Genomic DNA, 21,542 nt, shown 5'->3' on the forward strand with positions numbered 1-21,542 from the left:
GAAACATATTTGTAAATGATATATTTAATGAAGGGTTAATACGCAAAATATACAAAGAACTCATACAACTCAACATCAAAAACAAAAAACTTGATTAAAAAATAAGCAGAGGATCTAAACAGACATTTTTTCAAAACAGACACAGATGGTCAACAGGTACATCAAAAAGAGCTCAACATCACTGCAAATCAGAGAACTGCAAATCAAAACCACCATGAGCTATCACCTCGTACCATTAGAATGGTTATTATCAAAAAGACAAGAAATAACAAGTGCTACAAGGATGCAAAGAAAAAGGACCCCTGTGCATTCTTGGTGAGAATGTACATTAGTGCAACCACTATGAAAAACAGTATGGAGGTTTCTCAAAAAATTAAAAATAGAACTACTATATGATCCAGGAATCCACTTCATGGTATTTATCCAAAGAAAACAAAACACTAACTCAAAAAAGATATAGGCACCCACATGTTCACTGAAGCATTGTTTACAATAGCCAAGATATGGAAGCAACCTAACTATCCAGCCATAGGTGAATGGGGAAAGAAGTTGGTTTATACATAAACACACACACACATGCAGTGGTATATCATTCAACCATAAAAAATTAAATCTTGCCGTATGCAATGATATGGATAAATCTAGAGGGTATTACGCTAAGTAAGTCAGGCAAATACCATATGACTTCATATATGGAATCTAGAAGGGCAGGGTGTGGGGTGGTGGGGTAAAGAAGTGAAGGGGATTAACCTCCATTTATAAAATAAATAAGGCATGGAGATGTAATACACAAGGAATATGGTTGGTAATATTGTAATAACTTTGTATGTGGACAGATGGTTACTAGACTTTGTGATGATCACTTTAAAATGTATGTAAATGTCAAATCACTATACAGCATACCTGAAACTAACATAATACTGTATATCAATTATGTTTCAATAATAAAAAATCCTGCCCATTACCTCTAACAACAACAAAGTAAATAATCTACATTTACCTACTAAATATTAATAACAAAAATATTAAAAACAAAAAAAGTAAATAATCTACATTTACCTACTAAATATTAAACTGAATTAGTTCAAAAGCATTATAAATAGAAAATCTGATAAATTTTTGGGCTTTCTTCAGAACACGTGGGCTTAATAATATAAGCATCACTGATATAATGTTGACAAAGCTGCATGGTTCCATAGAAAGTCCAGAGGTTTAAATTTCATATACATGGGGCAAGAAGCCTAGCTCCATCACTTAATTGGCTTTTTTACCATAGGCAAGTCACTTATTAAGTGAAATAAAGATAACAAAAATTACCTCCCATGGTTGTTGAAAGGATTAAATAATAATGTCAAATGTAAAGTAAATAGCACAATGCCAGTTAAAAAAAAAACATGTCCTCAATAACTATTAGCTCTCACATTCAAATACATTTCAAATATCATGAAAATAGAACACTAAAAGCCTGGAATGGTCACTTTGTTTTACATTTTACTCTTCGCTAGAAAAATTAATACATTGACTTTCTGTTTACTAGTAAAGATTAATGTATTCGCTTCCCTGGTAGCTCAGATGGTAAAAAATCTGCCTGCAATACAGGAGACCCAGGTTCAATCTCTGAGTCAGGAAGATCCCCTGGAGAAGGAAATGGCAACCCACTCCTGTATTCTTGCCTGGAAAATCCCATGGACAGAGGAGCCTGAAGGGCTACAGTCCATGGGGTCGCAAAGAGTCGGACACAACTGAGCGACTCTCACACACACACACATTAATGTATTCTGCTTCTAATTCTCTAATAATTCTTATTTATCTTTGAAAATTTGATAAAAATGATGAACTTCTTCCTCCCCAAATACCACACAGTATTTCACATCAATTTAGGGACATTAACAGGTTCTATGAAAGCTAGACTAAAAACTACATCTAGCTGTTTAAAATAAAACTAATTCAAATTGAATAAAATTAAAAATTTAGTTCTTCAGTTGTACTGGCCACATTTCAAGTGCACAGTAGCCACAGGGGGCTAGTGGCTAGGATACACAGACATAAAACATCCATCATCCCAGAAACGTCTACCAGAGCTGTTCCGGAGTATTAAAATAGTATGATGAGTAAAACTATTTTTCTCTAAGTTTGTTTTGTTTCATAAAATATCTAGATACCACTCTTTGTGGCAGATTCCCAAGAGGATCGAGGCTGTGAGTATTTTGCCTACGAACTAGGGTCCAGCAAATAAGAAGCACTGAATAGTTATCTAATAGATGACATTATAATTTTGTTTTGATTAATCTAGCAAAAATTGACTAAGCTGGTAAAGACCAGAGCTGACAGCTGTGAATATGAGTCTGTAAATAGCTAAAATTTTTTCTAAGTACCAGGTCAGCTTATACGTACTACCAACTGACTCCTGAAGCCAATGAGGGCTCCCTATTCTGACTTTAAATTTTTTGAACCATACATTTTGGCTAGGTTACTTGAGCAAAATTGTAAGAGCTGTCTATATCCTATTCCATTGAAGAACAGAAAAAACACATACTTACAGCTAATTATTTTTCACTATTCCTATAAGGGTTTTTCCTAGATAGAGCAATTGGGTAACTTATTTTTAAATAGTATGTATATATTCACACAGTCATTTTTAACAAATGAAACATTTTTAAAGTTCACCAAAGTTTTATAACTTAGAGATTATGGCATTAAGATTTTAGAAAATTGCTTTCCTTTTAACATATTTTGAAATCAAGAAAAAGTTGCTGCTATACACAGAACAGTAAAAGGTCTAATAATTATTTTGCACTTACACTGATACATTTTTCCTAACGGTATACTCATCCAAATCGTCATCAGAGCTGCTATCAGTTGCATCAGAATCCAGACCCTCTTCAACATGAGACAACAGGCCTGTAGCAGACAGTGCAAATCTTTGGATTTCTGCAGCTGTACACCGTGCAAAGCCATTTTTTGTGTCATTCCACAATTTAGTCTCTGCAGTCAATATGTTGATGTCTGGCTTAATTTCAGTGCATTTAGGTAAACTGTTATCCAAAATTGTGGTAGGTTCATGAAAAATCTTTACTTTGGGGAGCTGATGTTTCATAGAAAATTTCATTTGTTGACCATAGTGCTTAACAACATGCTTTGCCAGGAGCATCTGCAAATGTTTCTGAGTTCTTCTAGCCTGGCTAAGTAAAATTTTCTGTTTACTTACACACTGAAGTAAACGAGCATTCACTTCCTCCTCCTTTTCAGCAGCGGAGGAACTAATAGGCACATATGAGTGGTCAGGTCCAATTTTGTTTTGAGCATGGTGCAATAAACCCTTTTTAATCTCACCACCACTAACTTTATCCAGAAGTGCATTCTTTTGGTACCATTTACAGTTTTTCAGTTGTACTTTATCTACATTAGTGTCTTTGGTTACATTTGAATCCAAAATAATTTGTACATCTGTCACGCATGGACTTGTGGTATCTGACAGAGGTTCCTTTTTGATGAACTCTTCAGAATGAGAATGACAAATTTTACTGAGCTGAATACTGCCGCCATTACACAGGATGTTTTTCAGCTTATTACAGTTGGGTTCCCCTAATTTCTTTTGTTTATAATTCTCATTGTATTTATTTAACGTAGTGTTAGAACTCATTAAAAGAACTGTCTGGTAATGTTTTGAAGACTGAGGGGAGCCAAAATGTTTTAAATTCACAAAATTAGTGTTAAGAGTAGGTTCAGGAGTTGGAAATCCCAGCATCTGAGAGAAAGTGTCTCCTTTTAGCTTTTCATCTACAGTCCTTGGACTTTCCATGCATAGCATCTTGTCCGATTCCATGGTATTCGGTAAAGATGAAAAGCAGATACCCTTTGTTGCTGCCTCCCTCAGAGCCGGGGTCATGGCGAATCCTGCAGATAATTACTGGAAACCTAAAATAACATAAAAATAAAAGATCAAATATCAAGAAAAAAGTTTTATGCTTATACTATTACCAAGGGCAACGCTTTCAATGTCTCTGGTTAAAAAGTATTGAATGGAACCAAACTCTTCCTTAATTTGCCAACTCCTAACATTATCTCTGCTCTTTGCTAGTTCATAAGGAATTTAATAAGGATTATTCTTTACTCTGACTATAGGCCTACTACCCAAAACTTCAATGAAAGATGTATTGTACCTAGTACATAAAAGACAAATATTTGTGAATGCAATTATATCTCAAGATTTCATTTTTTTGACAATGATTAGTGATAGTCAAAAGAAAAAAAAAATCCATCCTGGGATTCATACTTGAAAATGTGACTTGATCCCACATTTCCAAACAAAAATATATTTTTATAAAATATAACTGTTCAAAATTTTCATTTCTCAATTTAAACTTCACAATTTGAACAGTATTAATAACTAAAACACAGAACTGAACCACAAACAAAAAAGTATATAATTGGAAATTCCCTGGTGGTCCAGTGGTTAGAACTTCATGTTTTCACTGCCAGGGCCTGGGTTCAATCTCTGCTAAGGGAATTAAGATCCTGCAAGCCTCGTGGTACAGCCAAAAAAAAAAAAAAAGTATATTATTTCACAGGTGCTAAAAAATAATGTAGTGAAAACTAGCCTGATCCACAATGTGAAAATTTTTTTTCTAAAAAAATCTGCAATCATTATTTTCTTTTCACAAATGGATACTCATCAGTTATCATTACAGAAGCTCTTACTCCTGCCTGAAAACACAGTAGGGGATATTACAGATGACACTAAAGATTAATCCCATAATTAAACAAATTTCATATTATTTTATCAAAGTAAAAAGTATAAAATTACATATTCTGACATAAAAAAGGTAATTTAGTACTTAATTTAAAAATTATGAAGATTAAAGAGTTAGTGAAAACATTTTATATCATTAACAATCACACATTTTCGAAGATACTTTGGAACTATAACACTATAATTTCTGTCTCAAAACACATGACAGTAGCCATTTAAATAGCCAAATTCATATAAGCCAAGTCCCCGGACTTAGCTGTAACTCTCGATCCTTCATTCTTGTTTAAAAACACAAAACCAAAATCATATTCTCTGCAAAGACTAACAAGAATTATCAAAAGGAAAAAAAAGGCACAAAACGTTTATGAAATTAGAATAAAAATCTATACAGAGGGTTAAAAGTGACAGACTAGGAAAAGATATTTGCAACATATATCAACAAAGGATTAGTATCCAGAATACATAAAGAACTCCTAGAAACAAGCAAAAGTTACAACAGTCAGATACTTCAGAGATGATGACATTCAAATGATCATTAAACATATACTCAATCATACCAGTAATAAAGGAAATGTAAATAAAGCAAGAGATGAGTTTTCTAATCAAATTGAAAAGAGAGTTTTAAGTCTGAAAATATCACTTGCCATGGGAATGTGGGTAAAGAAGACTTCTCACATCTATCTGAACCACAATTTTATGCTAATTTGACAATAATGTGAAAAGGTGCATAAGAGATCAGTGTTTGTATGAGAAAACCACTCTTTCAAAGTAACCTACATATTTAACAATAAGATAATGGACATTAAAACATGTGGAATGCTAGGTAGTAGTTAAAAAATGAATGAGCTAGATCTATATATATCAATATAGACAAACCTCAAAAACAAAATAATTTTTTAAAAAATGGTGCAGAATATATGTACTATGGTGCAGTGGTGGTGGTTTAATCGCTCAGTTGTGTCCAACTTTTTGTGATCCAATGGACTGTAGCCCATGGGCTCCCCTGTCCATGGGATTCTTCAGGCAAGAATACTGGAGTGGTTGTAATTTCCTTCTCCAGGGGGATCTTCCCGACCCAGGAATTGAACCCAAGTCTCCTGCATTGCGGGCAGATTCTTTACCAACTGAGCTATGAGGGAAGCCCATACTATGGTACCATATAAATAAAATACAAACACAAACTATACCATATTTATGTATATATACATGTGTGTGTTTAAGTGTTTACAAGAACAAAAGAGGAACCAGAAAAATACCCACCAAAGTTGTAACAGTAGTCAGGTAAATTGCATGAAACAGAACTAAGAGTGCTGCTTTAAGACAAGTTGAATTTTAGCTATAAAATTTTATTACTTAGGGGAAAAAGATTCAGTGAAAAATGAACGAATGTTAATGGCTGTTAATTCTGTGCAATAAAAATATTTGCCTATTTTATATTTTACTGTTCAATGTCTCAAAAAATAAAGAGATTTCTGTATAATTTTCTGTGTCAAAATTTATATACTTTTATGTCTCAAAAATAATAAATCCTATTTATAAAAGATTTTTAATTTTTCCAAAAGCAAAACAAATAGGAAAAAAATAACCAGAATATTGGATTTTCTTTTTAAAAATATATTTTGCACTTTTATGAAAAACAGAAAAATATTAAAAAAGCTAGCACTGGGAAATTTTTTTTCAAGATTCTGTCTGTCACTTAATGCAATGACCATAACTTCTAATTTATAGATATTAACAATTGTGTTTAGATAATTACATTGCTCTCTGAGGGAAACTGCCCTAATCAGTTCTCTCTGAGGTAGTTATACTCAAAAGATACTATACTCTATCCCCTCCTTACCCTTTCTCCTTTAGAAATTTGAAAAGGGTACGAAGTATGTAATCAAAGTGGTGGGCAGCAGGACAGGGGTGAAATAATGAGAAGCAGTGGATTTCTTATTCCTGGATAAACTAGAAATAAGGGAAAACTAAAAATAAGCAGAAAAAGATATACCGATTATTAGATAAGAACTAGAGTTGATAGAAAAAAGAGAAAACAAAGAAATGTAGACATTGAGAGTGGCTAAGAAACATTTATGGTAGAGATCTAGAATAAAGCATACACACAAAAAACTCTGGTAGGGCTAGGGCTTACTTGGTATGATAGGCAGGTTCTAAAATGATCTTAAAAATCCCAGTTTCCTGGTATTCATGTCTTTGTGTAATCCTTTCTTCTTGAGTGTGGAGTGGATTTATTGACTTCAGTGTGGACTGGATTTAATGACATTCTTTTCTAGCAAATAGAATGTAAAAGAGATAATGGGATGCCACTTTTAAAATTAGGTTACAAAGAGATCGTGGCTGCCATCTCGTCACCCCCTCACTCACTAAAGAACATTAACTGCCACGCTGTGAGCTGGGAAGACTCTCATGGCAAAGAACTACTGACTTCAGCCAATAGACAGCAATGACCTAAAGCCTGTCAACAGTCATGCCAGTGATCTGAGAAGCAGTGATCCATCCTCATTCCAGCTTTCAGATGCCTGTAGCTGTAACACCTTGACTGCAGCCTTGGGAGAAACTTTGAGCGAGAGGCACTCAGGAAAGCCATGCCTATATTCTTGACCCACAGAAACTGTGAAATAGATGTTTAAAACCATAAAATTATGGATAAATGTGTTATATGCTATGTGCTACATTAGTTTAGTTCAGTTCAGTTGCTCAATCGTGTCCAACTCTTTGCGACCCCATGGACAGCAGCACGCCAGGCCTCCCTGTCCATCACCAACTCCCAAAATTTACTCAAACTCATGTCCATTAGTCGGTGATGTCATCCAACCATCTCATCCTCTGTCATCCCCTTCTCCTCCTGCCTTCAATCTTTCCCAGTACCAGGGTCTTTTCATATCAGTCAGTTTGCATCAGGTGGCCAAAGTATTGGAGTTTCAGCTTCACCATCAGTCCTTCCAATGAATATTCAGGACTGATTTCCTTCAGGATTGACTGGTTGGATCTCCTTGCAGTCCAAGGGATTCTCAAGAGTCTTCTCCAACACCACAGTTCAAAAGCATCAATTCTTTGGCACTCAGCTTTCTTTATAGTCCAGCTCTCACATCCATACATGACTCCTGGAAAAACCATAGCCTTAACTAGATGGAACTTTGCTGGCAAAGTAATGTCTCTGCTTTTTAACATGCTGTCTAGGTTGGTCATAACTTTCCTTCCAATGAGTAAGCATCTTTTAACTTCATGGCTGCGGTCACTATCAGCAATTATTTTGGAGTCCCAAAAAATAAAGTCAGCCACTGTTTCCACTGTTTCTCCATCTATTTCCCATGAAGTGATGGGACCAGAGGCCATGATCTTTGTTTTCTGAGTGTTGAGCTTTAAGCCAACTTTTTCACTCTCCACTTTCACTTTCATCAAGAGGCTCTTTAGTTCTTCTTCACGTTCTGCCATAAGGGTGGTGTCATCTGCATGTTACTGATACTTCTCCCGGCAATCTTGATTCCAGCCTGTGCTTCATCCAGCCTGGCATTTCTCATGATGTACTCTGCATATAAGTTAAATAAGCATGGTGACAAAATACAGCCTTGATGTACTCCTTTTCCTATTTGGAACCATTCTGTTGTTCCATGTCCAATTCTAACTATTGCTTCCAGACTTGCATACAGTTTTCTCAAGAGGCATGTCAGGTGGTCTGGTATTCCCATCTCTTTTAGAATTTTCCACAGTTTATTGTGATCCACATAGTCAAAGGCTTTGGCATAGTCAATAAAGCAGAAATAGATATTTTTCTGGAACTCTCTTGCTTTTTTGATGATCCAGCAGATGTTGGCAATTTGATCTCTGGTTCCTCTACCTTTTCTAAAACCAGCTTGAACATCTGGAAATTCACAGATCACGAATTGCTTAAGCCTGGCTTGGAGAATTTTGAGCATTACTTTGCTAGCATGTGAGATGAGTGCAACTGTGTGGTAGTTTGAGCATTCTTTGGCATTGCCTTTCTTTGGGATTAGAATGAAAACTGACCTTTCCCAGTCCTGTGGCCACTGCTGAGTTCTCCAAATTTACTGGCATATTGAGTGCAGCACTTTTACATCATCATCTTTTAGGATATGAAATAGCTCAACTGGTATTCCATCACCTCCACTAGCTTTGTTCATAGTGAGACTTCCTAAGGCCCACTTGGCTTCACTTTCCAGGATGTCTGGCTCTAGGTGAGTGATCACATCATTATGATTATCTGGGCCGTGAAGATCTTTTTGTACAGTTCTTCTGTGTATTCTTGCATTCTCTTCTTAATACCTTCTGCTCCTGTTAGGTCCATTCCATTTCTGTCCTTTATTGAGCCTATCTGTGCATGAAATGTTCCCTTGGTATCTCTAATTTTCTTGAAGAGATCTCTAGTCTTTCCCATTCTATTGTTTTCCTCTATTTCTTTGCATTGATCACTGAGGAAGGCTTTCTTATCTCTCCTTGCTATTCTTCCGAACTCTGCATTCAAATGGGTATATCTTTCCTCTTCTCCTTTGCTTTTGGCTTCTCTTCTATTCACAACTATTTCTAAGGCCTCCTCAGACAGCCAGTTTTCTTTTTGCATTTCTTTTTCTTGGGGATGGTCTTGATCCCTGTCTCCTGTACAATGTCATGAACCTCTGTCCATAGTTCATCAGACATTCTATCAGGTCTAGTATCTTAAATCTATTTCTCACTTCCACTGTATAATCATAAGGGATTTTAGGGCATACCTGAATGGTCTAGTGGTTTTCCCTACTTTCTTCAATTTCAGTCTGAATTTGGCAATAAGGAGTTCATGATCTGAGCCACAGTCAGCTACCGGTCTTGTTTTTGCTGACTCTATAGAGCTTCTCCATCTTTGGCTACAAAGAATATAACCAATCTGATTTCGGTGTTGACCATCTGGTGATGTCCATGTGTAGAGTCTTCTCTTGTGTTGTTGGAAGAGGGTGTTTGCTATGACCAGTGCATTCTCTTGGCAAAACTCTATTAGACTTTGCCCTGCTTCATTCTGTACTCCAAGGTCAAATTTGCCTGTTATTTCAGATGTTTCTTGAATTCCTACTTTTGCATTCCAGTCCCCTATAATCAAAAGGACATCTTTTTTGGGTGTTAGTTCTAGAAGGTCTTATAGGTCTTCAGAGAACCGTTCAACTTCAGCTTCTTCAGCATTACTGGTCCAGGCACAGATTTGGATTACCATGATTTTGAATGGTTTGCCTTGGAAACGAACAGAGATTATACTGTCATTTTTGAGACTGCATCTAAGTACTGCATTTTGGACCCTTTTGTTGACTATGATGGCTACTCCATTTCTTCTAAGGGAATCTTGCCCACAGTAGTAGATATAATGGTCATCTGAGTTAAATTCACCCATTCCGGTCCATTGTAGTTCACTGATTCCTAAAATGTCGACGTTCACTCTTGCCATCTCCTGTTTGAGCACTTCCAATTTGCCTTGATTTATGGACCTAACATTCTAGGTTCCTATGCAATATTGTTCTTTACAGCATTGGACCTTGCTTCCATCACCAGTCACATCCACAACTGGGTGTTGTTTTTGTTTTGGCTCCGTCTCCTGCATGCTACATAGCAATATGTGATTAATGCACTGGGGTTTAAAGATTTGGGGATTTTGGACTCTGGAAGGTCTAGCAATATCACAGTTCCTGTTCCAGTATTTCCATTAAGTTTTTCTATATTCTATTCTCAAGTGAATCCTTATTAAAAACACACACACACACACACCAAAACCTAGCCTGAAAGTCTCTCTACTTTGCAATCAAAAGAACTTCACAAAATTAGCTATGTCTCCTATAATTAAAAAAGGATAAACTATGTTCATGTAGCTTTAGTGTAAGACACAAGTCCATTTATTCCAACTTTTTAATTAAACATACAATCATTATGCATAATGTTTACTAATTGAGCATTCTAAACTCTATCACTTCTAACTACCTCCACATGACATAAGCAACTACACTTATTACTAACATTTCAACTGCTTGAACTTTTTTTGTTCACTACTCTGTATTTTGTTAACTACTCTGTCTTCAACATGCGAAAGTATCTGAGATATAGCAGATACCTAATAAATATTTGGTTAAAAAAAAAAAGTGGTTGCCATTACACTTAAAATCCAAACTTGTTCTTATCATGGCCTATAAAGTTCTTCACTATCAAGTCCCTGACTACTTCCCCTCTTAGTAACTTTCTCCACAGGTTGCTACATTCCATAAACAGTGGCCTCTGTGCTATTCTTGAGCACAGAAAGTCCTTGCTTCAGAGACTTCCTATTTACCATTCTCTCAGTCTGGAACAATTTTCCACATATAAGATGGCTGGCTCCCTCACTTCATTCATGTTTCTGCTCTAAAGTCACCTCCTCAGAGAGTCCTACCTTAACTAATTATTTACAATAGCCCTAGCACCTCATTTCACGATTCTCCATTCCCCTACACTGTTACATTGAGCCTCAGAACACTAATATCAGAACCTGACACTCTATTACATTCTAAGGAAATAATACAATTCAAGGGCAGAACTCAGTTTTGTTCAATGTTCTAATCTGCAGCACTTAAAACAATGTCTGGTACATAATAATTGTCAGATATTTGTTGGCTGAATAAACAGTCATAATTTTTAAAGGTATTCCAGAACTTATGTAGTAACAACATCTATTTCAGTTATCATTTTTAAAATAAAATTAATCATTGAAATGCACCATATCAAAAGACTAAAGAAAAAAAATTAAAAGCATTTGACAAAAGGAAATGGCAACCCACTCCAGTACTCTTGCCTGGAGAATCCCATGGACAGAGGAGCCTGGTAGGCTGCAGTCCATGGGGTCGCAAAGAGTAGAACACGGCTGAGCGACTTCACTTTCACTTTTCACTTTCATGCATTGGAGAAGGAAATGGCAACCCACTCCAGTGTTTTTGCCTGGAGAATCCCAGGGACAGGGGAGCCTGGTGGGCTGTCGTCTATGGGTCGCACAGAGTCGGACACGACTGAAGTGACTTAGCAGTAGCAGTGTGTGTTCATAATCGGGAAAAAAACTCAGCAAACCAGGAAAAAGAGGGAAATAGCTTAACCTGACAAGGAACATTACTCAAAAGCCTAGCAACAACTTCATGGTTATGATGAAAGACTGAATACTTCAATTGTTAAGACTGGGAATGAGGCAAGGTGTCTGTTCTTATTACTCCTATTCATCATCACATTGGAGGTCCTAATTAGTGGGACAGATGAAGGAAAAGAAACAAGAGTCACATATATCTGGAAAGTAAAACTGTGTCTACTCATTGATAACATGATTTTCTACATAGAAAATTCCATGCAGACATGATCACTCACTCAGTTGTGTCCAACTCTTTGCAACTCTATGAACCATAACCCCACCAGGCTCCTCTGTTCATGGGATTTCCCAAGCAAGAGTACTGGAGTGGGTTGCCATTTCCTTCTCCAGGGAATCTTCTTGACCCAGGGACCTTCTTCCTCTTGACCTCTGTCTCCTGCATTGCAGGCAGATTCTTTACCACTGAGCCACCTGGAAAGTCCTAAAGGGATCTATAAAAAAAGCTCCTAGATGTAATGAGCTTACTAAGGTAGCAGATAAAAAAGTCAAGACACAAAAATCACTTGTATTGCTAAATATTGGAAATGAAAAAAAAGATAGAAAATTTTAAAACAGTAATAATTTCAATAGTTTAAAAATATTAAATACTGAGGTGTCAATCTAACAAAAAATGTGCAGGATCTACACACTAGAAAAGTACATCATGTGAAATGCTTGGCTGGATGAATCACAAGCTGGAATGAAGACTGCCAGGAGAAATATCAATAACCTCAGATATGTAGATGACACCACTCTAATGGCAGAAAGTGAAGAAGAAATAAGAACCTCTTGATGAGGGTGAAAGAGGAGAGTGAAAAGCCGACTTAAAACTCAAAAAACTAAGATCACGGCATCCGGTCCCATCACTTCATGGCAAATAGATGGGGAAACAATGGAAAGAGGGACAGACTTTATTTTCTTGGGCTCCAAAATCACTGCAGATGGTGACTGCAGCCATGAAATTAAGACGTTTGCTCCTTGGAAGAGAAGCTATGATAAACCTAGACAGCATATTAAAAAGGAGAGATATCACTTTGCTGACAAATGTGCATATAGTCAAAGCTATGGTTTTTCTAGTAGATACGTATGGATGTGAAAGCTGGAAAATAAAGAACACTGAGCACTGAAGAACTGATGCTTTCTTATTGTGGTGCTGGAAAAGACTCTTAAGAATCCCTTGGACACCAAGATCAAACCAGTCAAGCCTAAAGGAAATCAACCCTGAATATTCATTAGAAGGACTGATGCTGAAGCTCCAATACTTTGGTCATCTGATGAGAAGAGCCAATTCGTTGTAAAAGACGCAGATGCTGAGAAAGACTGCGGGCAGGAGGAGATCAGGATGACAGGGGATGAGATGGCATCACTGATTCAATGGACATGAGTTTAAGCAAACTCCAGGAGATCGTGAAGAACAGGGAAGTCTGTGTGCTGCAGTCCATGGGGTCCACGTCAGACACAACTTAGCATCTGAACAACAACAAGATTGCTCATGGATTAATTATTCAATATTGTTGCAATGTTAATTCTCCTTAAACTGATATATAGATTTAACACAATCCCAGTCAAAATCTTGACAGGAATTTTGTTAATATCAATAAGCTGATTCAAAATTTGTATGGAGCATTTTCCAGATGGTCCAGTGGTAAGGAGTCTGCCTCCCAATGCAGGAAACACAGGTTTGAGCTCTGGTCCAGAAAGATTCCACATACTGCAGAGCAACTAAGCCCATGAGCCACAACTACTCAGCCTGTGCGCTGCAAATGCTGAAGTTCACATGCCTAGAGCCCATGGGCCCATCCAACAAGAAAAGCCACCAGAACGACAAGCCCATGCAAAGCAACGAAGAGTGGCCCATGTGCAGCAAGTAAAGACCCCATGCAGCCAAAAGTAAATAATCAACAAATTTTAAAAAATCTGTATGGAAAGAGAAAGCAACTAGAATAGCCAAAACAAGAATGAAGCTAAAGGACTCATAATGCCTATCTATTTACTTTGGTCAAAATAAGCATGAATTGGCCAAAAATGGACACAGATCAATGGGAAAAAATAGCTGTTAAATAGACCCACAGGTATACAGTCAATTGATTTCTGATAAAGATGTAATGGCACTTCAATGCAGAAAGACGGTTTTTAAACAAATGCTCTGGAACAATAAGGTACCCATCTGCAAAATTCTGAGCCTTAACCCATATCTCATACCTTATACAAAAACAGTCACATACGTCAGAATGGATAGACCTAAATGTAAAACTTAAAGCCATAAAATGTCTAGAAAAAAATAGGAGAAAATCTTTGTGATATTGGGTTGGGCAAAGTTTTTTTTTTTTAACTATGACACAAAAACATTTGTAAGAGAAAAACTTGGTAACTTGGACTTCCTCAAAATTAAACAATAAAATAAACATCTAACAACTATTTAAAACATAATAATTGAGGAGCCTTTGACATAAATATACAAAAGGCAGTATGTCTAGGAATTAGTGGAAATCAGATGTGCATACTCCTGAAAGTCACAGAGTTTACCATTCAGGTTAATTCAGAAAAATGGTTTCAACTATTATACAGTTTTAAATTGTAACCATTTTCAACTGTGTATTATTTTCTCTTATGCATAATAGACATCTGTTTAGAGGCAGAGCACATGAAGAACACTGATTTGAGAGCATAAAATAATAATTCTGCTAGTTCACCTCAAGATATCTTCACTAGTTCCATACGCTGTATTCCACATGATCAAAATTATTTTATAACATCTAAAATCTCCAGTATTTTGGAAGCCAATTTAAGACATTGAGAATAACTACAAGACCACCTGGTTTTCATTTGGGTATAAATCCATCGATACCACAACTTATTTATAGAGAAGTGCTTATGACTGGCAGCTGAAAACCTATTTCATCTTTTAAAAACAAAACATTTCCCCAAAATACATGGAAATTAACCAGTTGACTTTTTAAAAGCAGAAAATGAAGAAATTTATTTTTTCTCAGAAATATAGTTTTGTCTATTTCTGGTGGAAGCTGAATTTTATTTATTTTTCGTTGTTGTTTAATCGCTGCTGCTGCTGCTGCTGCTGCTAAGTCACTTCAGTTGTGTCCGACTCTGTGCGACCCCATAGACGGCAGCCCACGAGGCTTCCCCGTCCCTGGGATTCTCCAGGCAAGAACACTGGAGTGGGTTGCCATTTCCTTCTCCAGGCGATCTTCCCAGGGATTGAACCCACATCTCCTGCATTGCAGGCAGATTCTTTACCACTGAGCCACCAGGGAAACCCACCTTCATTAAATGTATATTTGATCTCAGATCAAACATTAAACCATTCAGTTAACGCACACAATAACTGAGAAGCATGTTAAGAGACACTATGTTAGGTACTAGGAAGATGGCAGTGAGCATGACAAGTAAGGTTTCTATTCTTACAGAGCTTACATTCTATCCAACAAATGGTAGACAGAGAACACACAAATAAGAAAATAAAAAGGTAAGACGTAAATAGGGGTCTCATTGTTTTTATAAAAATCAAAGTAGAGTAACAGGGCATGAGTATGTTGCAGTAGGAGTTAACTTAGATTTGTTGATGAAGGAAGTCTCTTGATGAGATCTGCTCTAAGACTAGAAATTACTAAAATCTAACCAAGATTTCAAGTAAGAACTTTTCAAGGAAAAAAGACAATTCATACAAACCTTTAAAGCAGGAATAAATTTGGTATGTTTGAAGAAGAATAATTATAAACTTATCTAGAACATGAGCCAGAGAAAGGAGCCCAGGATCATGCCAGGGAGTTCACTCACATTTATCTGAACAAAGGAAGAGGCATTACGGGGAGAAAGAAGCCTAAAAGAAAACTTAGAAAGTTCAGCTGGTGGGAATTCCCTGGCAGTCCAGTGATTAAGACTTTGACTTCCCAATGCAGGGAGCACAGGTTCAATCGCTGGTTGGGGAACTAAGATCCTGCTTGCCATGTGGTATGGCCAAAAAAAAAAAAAAAAAAAAGAAATGCTAGAGACTAACACCACTATAACTGAAGTAAGAATGCCTTTGATGGACTCTTTAGCAGACTGGACATGGCTCAGAAAAGATCTGAGCTTGAGGATATATCAATAGAAACTTACAAAATGAAAAGAGGATAGATGGTGGTGGGGGAGGGAGAGGTTGGGGGGTGAGGACACATAAACAAGAATATCCAAGAATTGTGGGTCAACTAAAAAAGGTGTTAATGTATACACATAATGGGAACAGTGAAGGGGAAGAGAAAAGAAATATTTGAAGCAATAATGACTGAGGATTCCTCCAAATTAATGTCAGACATAAAACCACAGATCCAGCAAAGTCAGAGAACATAAAGCAAGATAAATGCCAAAAGTAAATTATATAGCATAAGTCATTCAATACATGAAGCACTGTATTAAAATTAAAGTACACAAAATTATATATAATAGCCAATATAATTGGAGAAGGAAATGGCAACCCACTCCAGTTTTCTTGCCTGGAGAATCCCAGGGACGGGGGGAGCCTGGTGGGCTGCCGTCTATGGGGTCGGTAAGAGTCGGACATGACTGAAGTGACTTAGCAGCAGCAGCCAGTATAATAGCCAATAGTATTTAGAATAATAGTTCATTAAAATTTTATCACTAAAAATTTATCATACATTTTCCCCACTAGAATGAAAGCTGTATGAAAGCAGGATGTGAATGTTTTCATTCACTGCTGTATCATAAAATATTGTTGGGTACATAGCAGGCCCTTAATAAATATTTCTTCAATAAACATCATTCAAAATAATAAAATCATTTAAAAATTTCAAGGGGACTTCCCTGGTGCTCCAGTGGCTAAGATTCTGCGCTCCCAATGCAGGGGGCCCAGATTTGATCCCTGGTCAGAAACTAAATCCTGGATGCCACAACTGAGAGTTCATGTGCTGCAACTAAAAGATCCTGCATGCCACAGAGGTCCGGTGTGCCGCAACTAAGACCCAGCACAGCCACATAAGTAATAATTATAAAAACATAACAAAAATGTCAAGGAAAGGGGTTCATAAGGTACTTTACTGTGAAAAGAATCTCAAGGCTAGGAAATACAACATTGCTGTCCAATAGAAATATGACATGAGCTACACATGTAATTTAAAATGTGCAGACATATTACAAAAAATAAAAAGAAACATGAAATTTTAACTTCATTGTTACCCATTATATACAAAATATTATGACTTCAACCTGTCAGGATAAAAACATCCTTATGAGATATATTATTTTTTGTGTGTGCTAAAACCTTAAAATACAGTGTTTATTTTACATTTAGCACAAAGTCTATATGGACTAGCCACATTTCAAGCGCTTAATGTTAATAGCCACATGTGGTTAAGGACTACTGTACTAGATAGTATAAAGTATATAGTACCCCTAAAGAAAACATGAATCAACCATTAACTAAAACATTTCAGTTCCAAAGCATAATAGCAGCTTCAGATCAGTTCAGCTCAGTCGTGTCCAACTCTTTGCAACCCCATGAATCGCAGTACGCCAGGCCTCTCTGTTCATCACCAATTCCCGGAGTTCACCCAAACTCGGTGATGTTTGGGTGACCCAAACATCATCAAGTCGGTGATGCCATCCAGCCATCTCATCCTCTGTCGTCCCCTTTTCCTCCTGCCCCCAATCCCTCCCAGCATCAGGGTCTTTTTCAACGAGTCAACTCTTCACATGAGGTAGCCAAAGTATTGGAGTTTCAGCTTTAGCATCAGTCCTTCCAATGAACACCCAGGACTGGTCTCCTTTAGGATGGACTGGTTGGATCTCCTTGCAGTCCAAGGGACTCTCAAGAGTCTTCTCCAACACCACAGTTCAAAAGCATCAATTCTTCCGCACTCAGCTTTCTTCACAGTCCAACTCTCACATCCATACATGACCAGTGGAAAAACCATAGCCTTGACTAAATGGACCTTTGTTGGCAAAGTAATATCTCTGCTTTTTAATATGCTATCTAGGTTGGTCATAACTTTCCTTAGGTTATACAAAAAGAATGTGAAAAAGGCAAATTCTCAAAGGAGTTTTCCAAGCATCTTGATCTTCTTATGAATACTCTGGAGAACAGTGTGGAGATTCCTTAAAAAACTGGAAATAGAACTGCCTTATGACCCAGCAATCCCACTGCTGGGCATACACACTGAGGAAACCAGAATTGAAAGAGACACGTGTACCCCAATGTTCATCACAGCACTGTTTATAATAGCCAGGACATGGAAGCAACCTAGATGTCCATGAGCAGATGAATGGATAAGAAAGCTGTGGTACATATACACAATAGAGTATTACTCAGCCATTAAAAAGAATACATTTGAATCAGTTCTAATGAGGTGGATGAAACTGGAGCCTATTATACAGAGTGAAGTAAGTCAGAAAGAAAAACACCAGTACAGTATACTAATGCATATATAGGGAATTTCGAAAGATGGTAACAATAACCCTGTATGCGAGACAGCAAAAGAGACACAGATGTATAGAACAGTCTTTTGGACTCTGTGGGAGAGGGCGAGGGTGGGATGATTTGGGAGAATGGCACTGAAACATGTATAATATCATGTGAAACGAATCGCTAGACCAGGCTCGATGCATGATACAAGATGCTCGGGGCTGGTACACTGGGATGACCCAGAGGGATGGTATGGGGAGGGAGGAGGGAGGGGGGTTCAGGATGGGGAACACGTGTATACCCGTGGTGGATTCATGTTGATGTATGGCAAAACCAATACAATATTGTAAAGTAATTAGCCTCCAATTAAAATAAATTTATATTTAAAAAAAGAATATTCAGTTTCTAATTATGCAGATATTGGGTGGGAAAAACAGTAACTGGATCTTACCTAAATCTAAGAAATTTGTTTTTAGTTGCTAAAATACTGTGTTCTATTTACTGTTGGCACCACTATCATCTTTTATGATATTTATTTTATATACACCCAAGATACTCAAGCAAAATAGGTTCCTTCTCTAAAAAGAATTTAGTCAGTCCATATATATAAGACTTCAAAGAAATTGGAATGAGCAAAACTGAGAAAAAACAACTTCCTTAACCACAACATACAGAAACTAAAATAGTAACCTAACAGGATTTAAGAAGCAAAACTGCAAAAAATCTTATCACCCTTTCAAAGGTGACAAGAAAGCAACCAGATAAATTATTTTAACTATTGGTGGTTTAGACAGTAAAGAATCTGCTAGCAATTCAGGAGACCGGGGTTCAATCCCTGGGTTGGGAAGCTCCCCTGAAGAAGAGAATGGCAACCCAGGCCAGTATTCTTACCTGGAAAATTTCATGGACACAGGAGCCTGGCGGGCTACATTCCATGGGTCACAAAGAGTAAGACACGACTGAGTAATTAATACCGTCACACTTTCTCTTTAAGAAGCAATAGTTCTAGATAATCCAAAAATCAATTATATTTGCCAGGTATGAACTTTGCTTTCATGTTTTTTACAAGAGTTTTCAACCTGCATTCTGAATTAAAATTAATAATCATTCCTTAGCACATCTGCAGCCCAGAAATTTTAGGCACAGTGAACAAAAAAACAAAAACCAATCCACTGCAAAACTGTTACAGATAATCCACAAAGCAAACAACCCTACAGCAAAAAGTCCAGATTTCAATTTACATTTTCTTAGAAGTATCATAAAAACTACCAACCAGAGACAATTTCAGTAAGACATGCCAAAGTTTATTCCTTTAAATTATAAGCATTTAAAAACTACAAATAAAAAGTTTTTTCTTCCTGGTTACTTTAAATTTATTATAAATAAAACCAAGTTAATCCAAAAAATTGGGGGGACTGTAAAGTCGGGTCTACAATTTAATCCAATATTCACTGTGAATTAAGGAAGAAGTCAGTTGTTCTGATGTTTACATTACTACAAATAAAAAGTCTTGCCCTGTTGTCTCCAAAATGCTTCCATTAGTGACTTAATCTTTAGGATTTATAAATCATATTTATGAAATTTAGCATTAATTAAACACAATCTAATCCCTTGGACATCATGAGCTTTAGTAAATACTATCATTTTGTTGCTGTTTAGTCACTGAGTCACGTTTGACTCTTGTGACCCCATAGTCTGTAGCCCACCTTGCTTCTCTGTCCATGGGATGTTCCAGGCAAGAATACTGGAGTGGGTTGTCATTTCCTTCTCCTGGGCATCTTCCCAACCCAGGGACTGAACCTGCACCTCCTACGTTGGCAGGTAGATTCTTTATCACTAAGCTACCAGGGAAACCCAATATCATCATGTCATCTCTCAAAAGCTGCATGTACACAGTGAGATAATTATATCAATAATTTTTGAGTTGATCCTGACACTAGTAACCAGGTCTTTACAACTACTATTTAAATATAGGCAGGTCACATATACCAAATAAATTTTGGCATTTGGGCTAAAGAAAATCAAAAGTTTGCCAATCTAGTCCATTTTCAGAGTTGAAACTAAAAATCTAGACAATCTAAATAAGACCCACCCATCCTTCTGAGAATGAACATTAAAAATTAAAAACCAAATCTGATTTTCCAGCCCCTAAAATACTACTCCAGATTTGATTATGACTTACATTCTAACATGCATATGTATATTCCATAAAGTCCATGGAAAATATCATATCAATATCTACTCCGATATTAAATGTATTCTCTCAACTGAAATATGGATAATCCTAATTTTCTTCAGTGCAACAATATAAACTAGGAATAAAAGTACCATAAAGAAAGCAGATTCATCCTTAAGTTAAAAGAAAGTGAAAAGACTACCAATAGATAGAAGTGAGAACTCTGAAGCAGAGACAAACATTAAATTGTTTCCAAACTTATAACTTTAATGTGTTTCATATAGTCAATCCATTATAGTAACAGTGAAGGAGTAGGAAAAAAGCATAACTTCTTTTAGGAAAATTTGAGCAGCTCTTTCAAACATTACTGAAATACAACAGGGCTAAAGTTCTGAATTTGTAACTCATAATGTTAAATTAAGTCAATTAAACCAATTAAGTCAATAAAAGTAATGAGAATCTACACTGGTATAACTTTATTCCTGAAAAATACAGGAATTACTGGAACATGCAAACACAAAATACACTGCTGTGTTTTCAAGATTTCTTTATACCACAAATGGGCATTTTTAAATTACAGCAGAAAGCACTGCAGTAATTGGCATGACCAAGGTACAGTTAGCTCAGTACTTTGTATTCAATAATGTTTATAGCTAGAACTCCTTCCACTTCGAAAACTATGCCTAAAAAGGAATTCTCTTTGAAGACTAAAGGAATTTAATTAAAGATAAAGCCACTTGGGTGGCCACAGAACACATCAAACAGATCATAGTTCAAACTTCAAGCAGAATTATTACTATTCAGTTACAAAAGCATGACTCATAGGAATATAAATGAAGAGTCATGTTTTTTTCTGTGTACATCAACTTAGATCCAGAAATTCACGTTAAAATTTAGCGCTATCACATTTGCTCATTATATACATTTCAGCTTCAACTTAATTTCAAGTGGTTAAACACTGATTAATGACCTACTATTAAATAAAAACAAATTTTTAACTACTTTAAATAACATGCTTGAAAATTCTTGATCTTAAAGAACCAGAAATAATAAATTAAACGTTCATTAGAAATATAACAAA

General features: G+C 36.5%; 1 protein-coding gene across 9 annotated transcripts in view; it reads right to left on the reverse strand.

Moving 5' to 3' along the window:
- The window catches only part of KANSL1L (KAT8 regulatory NSL complex subunit 1 like), a 125,902-nt gene that overhangs the window by 99,615 nt on the left and 4,745 nt on the right, over positions 1 to 21,542 (reverse strand). For 3 of the 9 annotated variants that reach the window (XM_027566351.1, XM_027566345.1, XM_027566361.1), the window contains exons 1-2: positions 6,888 to 7,506; positions 2,802 to 3,918 (exon numbers count right to left, since the gene is read on the reverse strand). In XM_027566351.1, coding sequence (XP_027422152.1) covers positions 2,802 to 3,889 — 1,088 coding nt within the window. In that variant the 5' untranslated portion in view covers positions 3,890 to 3,918; positions 6,888 to 7,506. Of the gene's footprint in view, positions 1 to 2,801; positions 3,919 to 6,887; positions 7,507 to 21,542 lie in introns of those variants that run through there. The other 6 variants (XM_027566294.1, XM_027566311.1, XM_027566302.1 and 3 more) reach the window with 2 other exon arrangements.

Source organism: Bos indicus x Bos taurus, chromosome 2 (assembly GCF_003369695.1).
Source record: "Bos indicus x Bos taurus breed Angus x Brahman F1 hybrid chromosome 2, Bos_hybrid_MaternalHap_v2.0, whole genome shotgun sequence".
NCBI classification, from domain to species: domain Eukaryota; kingdom Metazoa; phylum Chordata; class Mammalia; order Artiodactyla; family Bovidae; genus Bos; species Bos indicus x Bos taurus.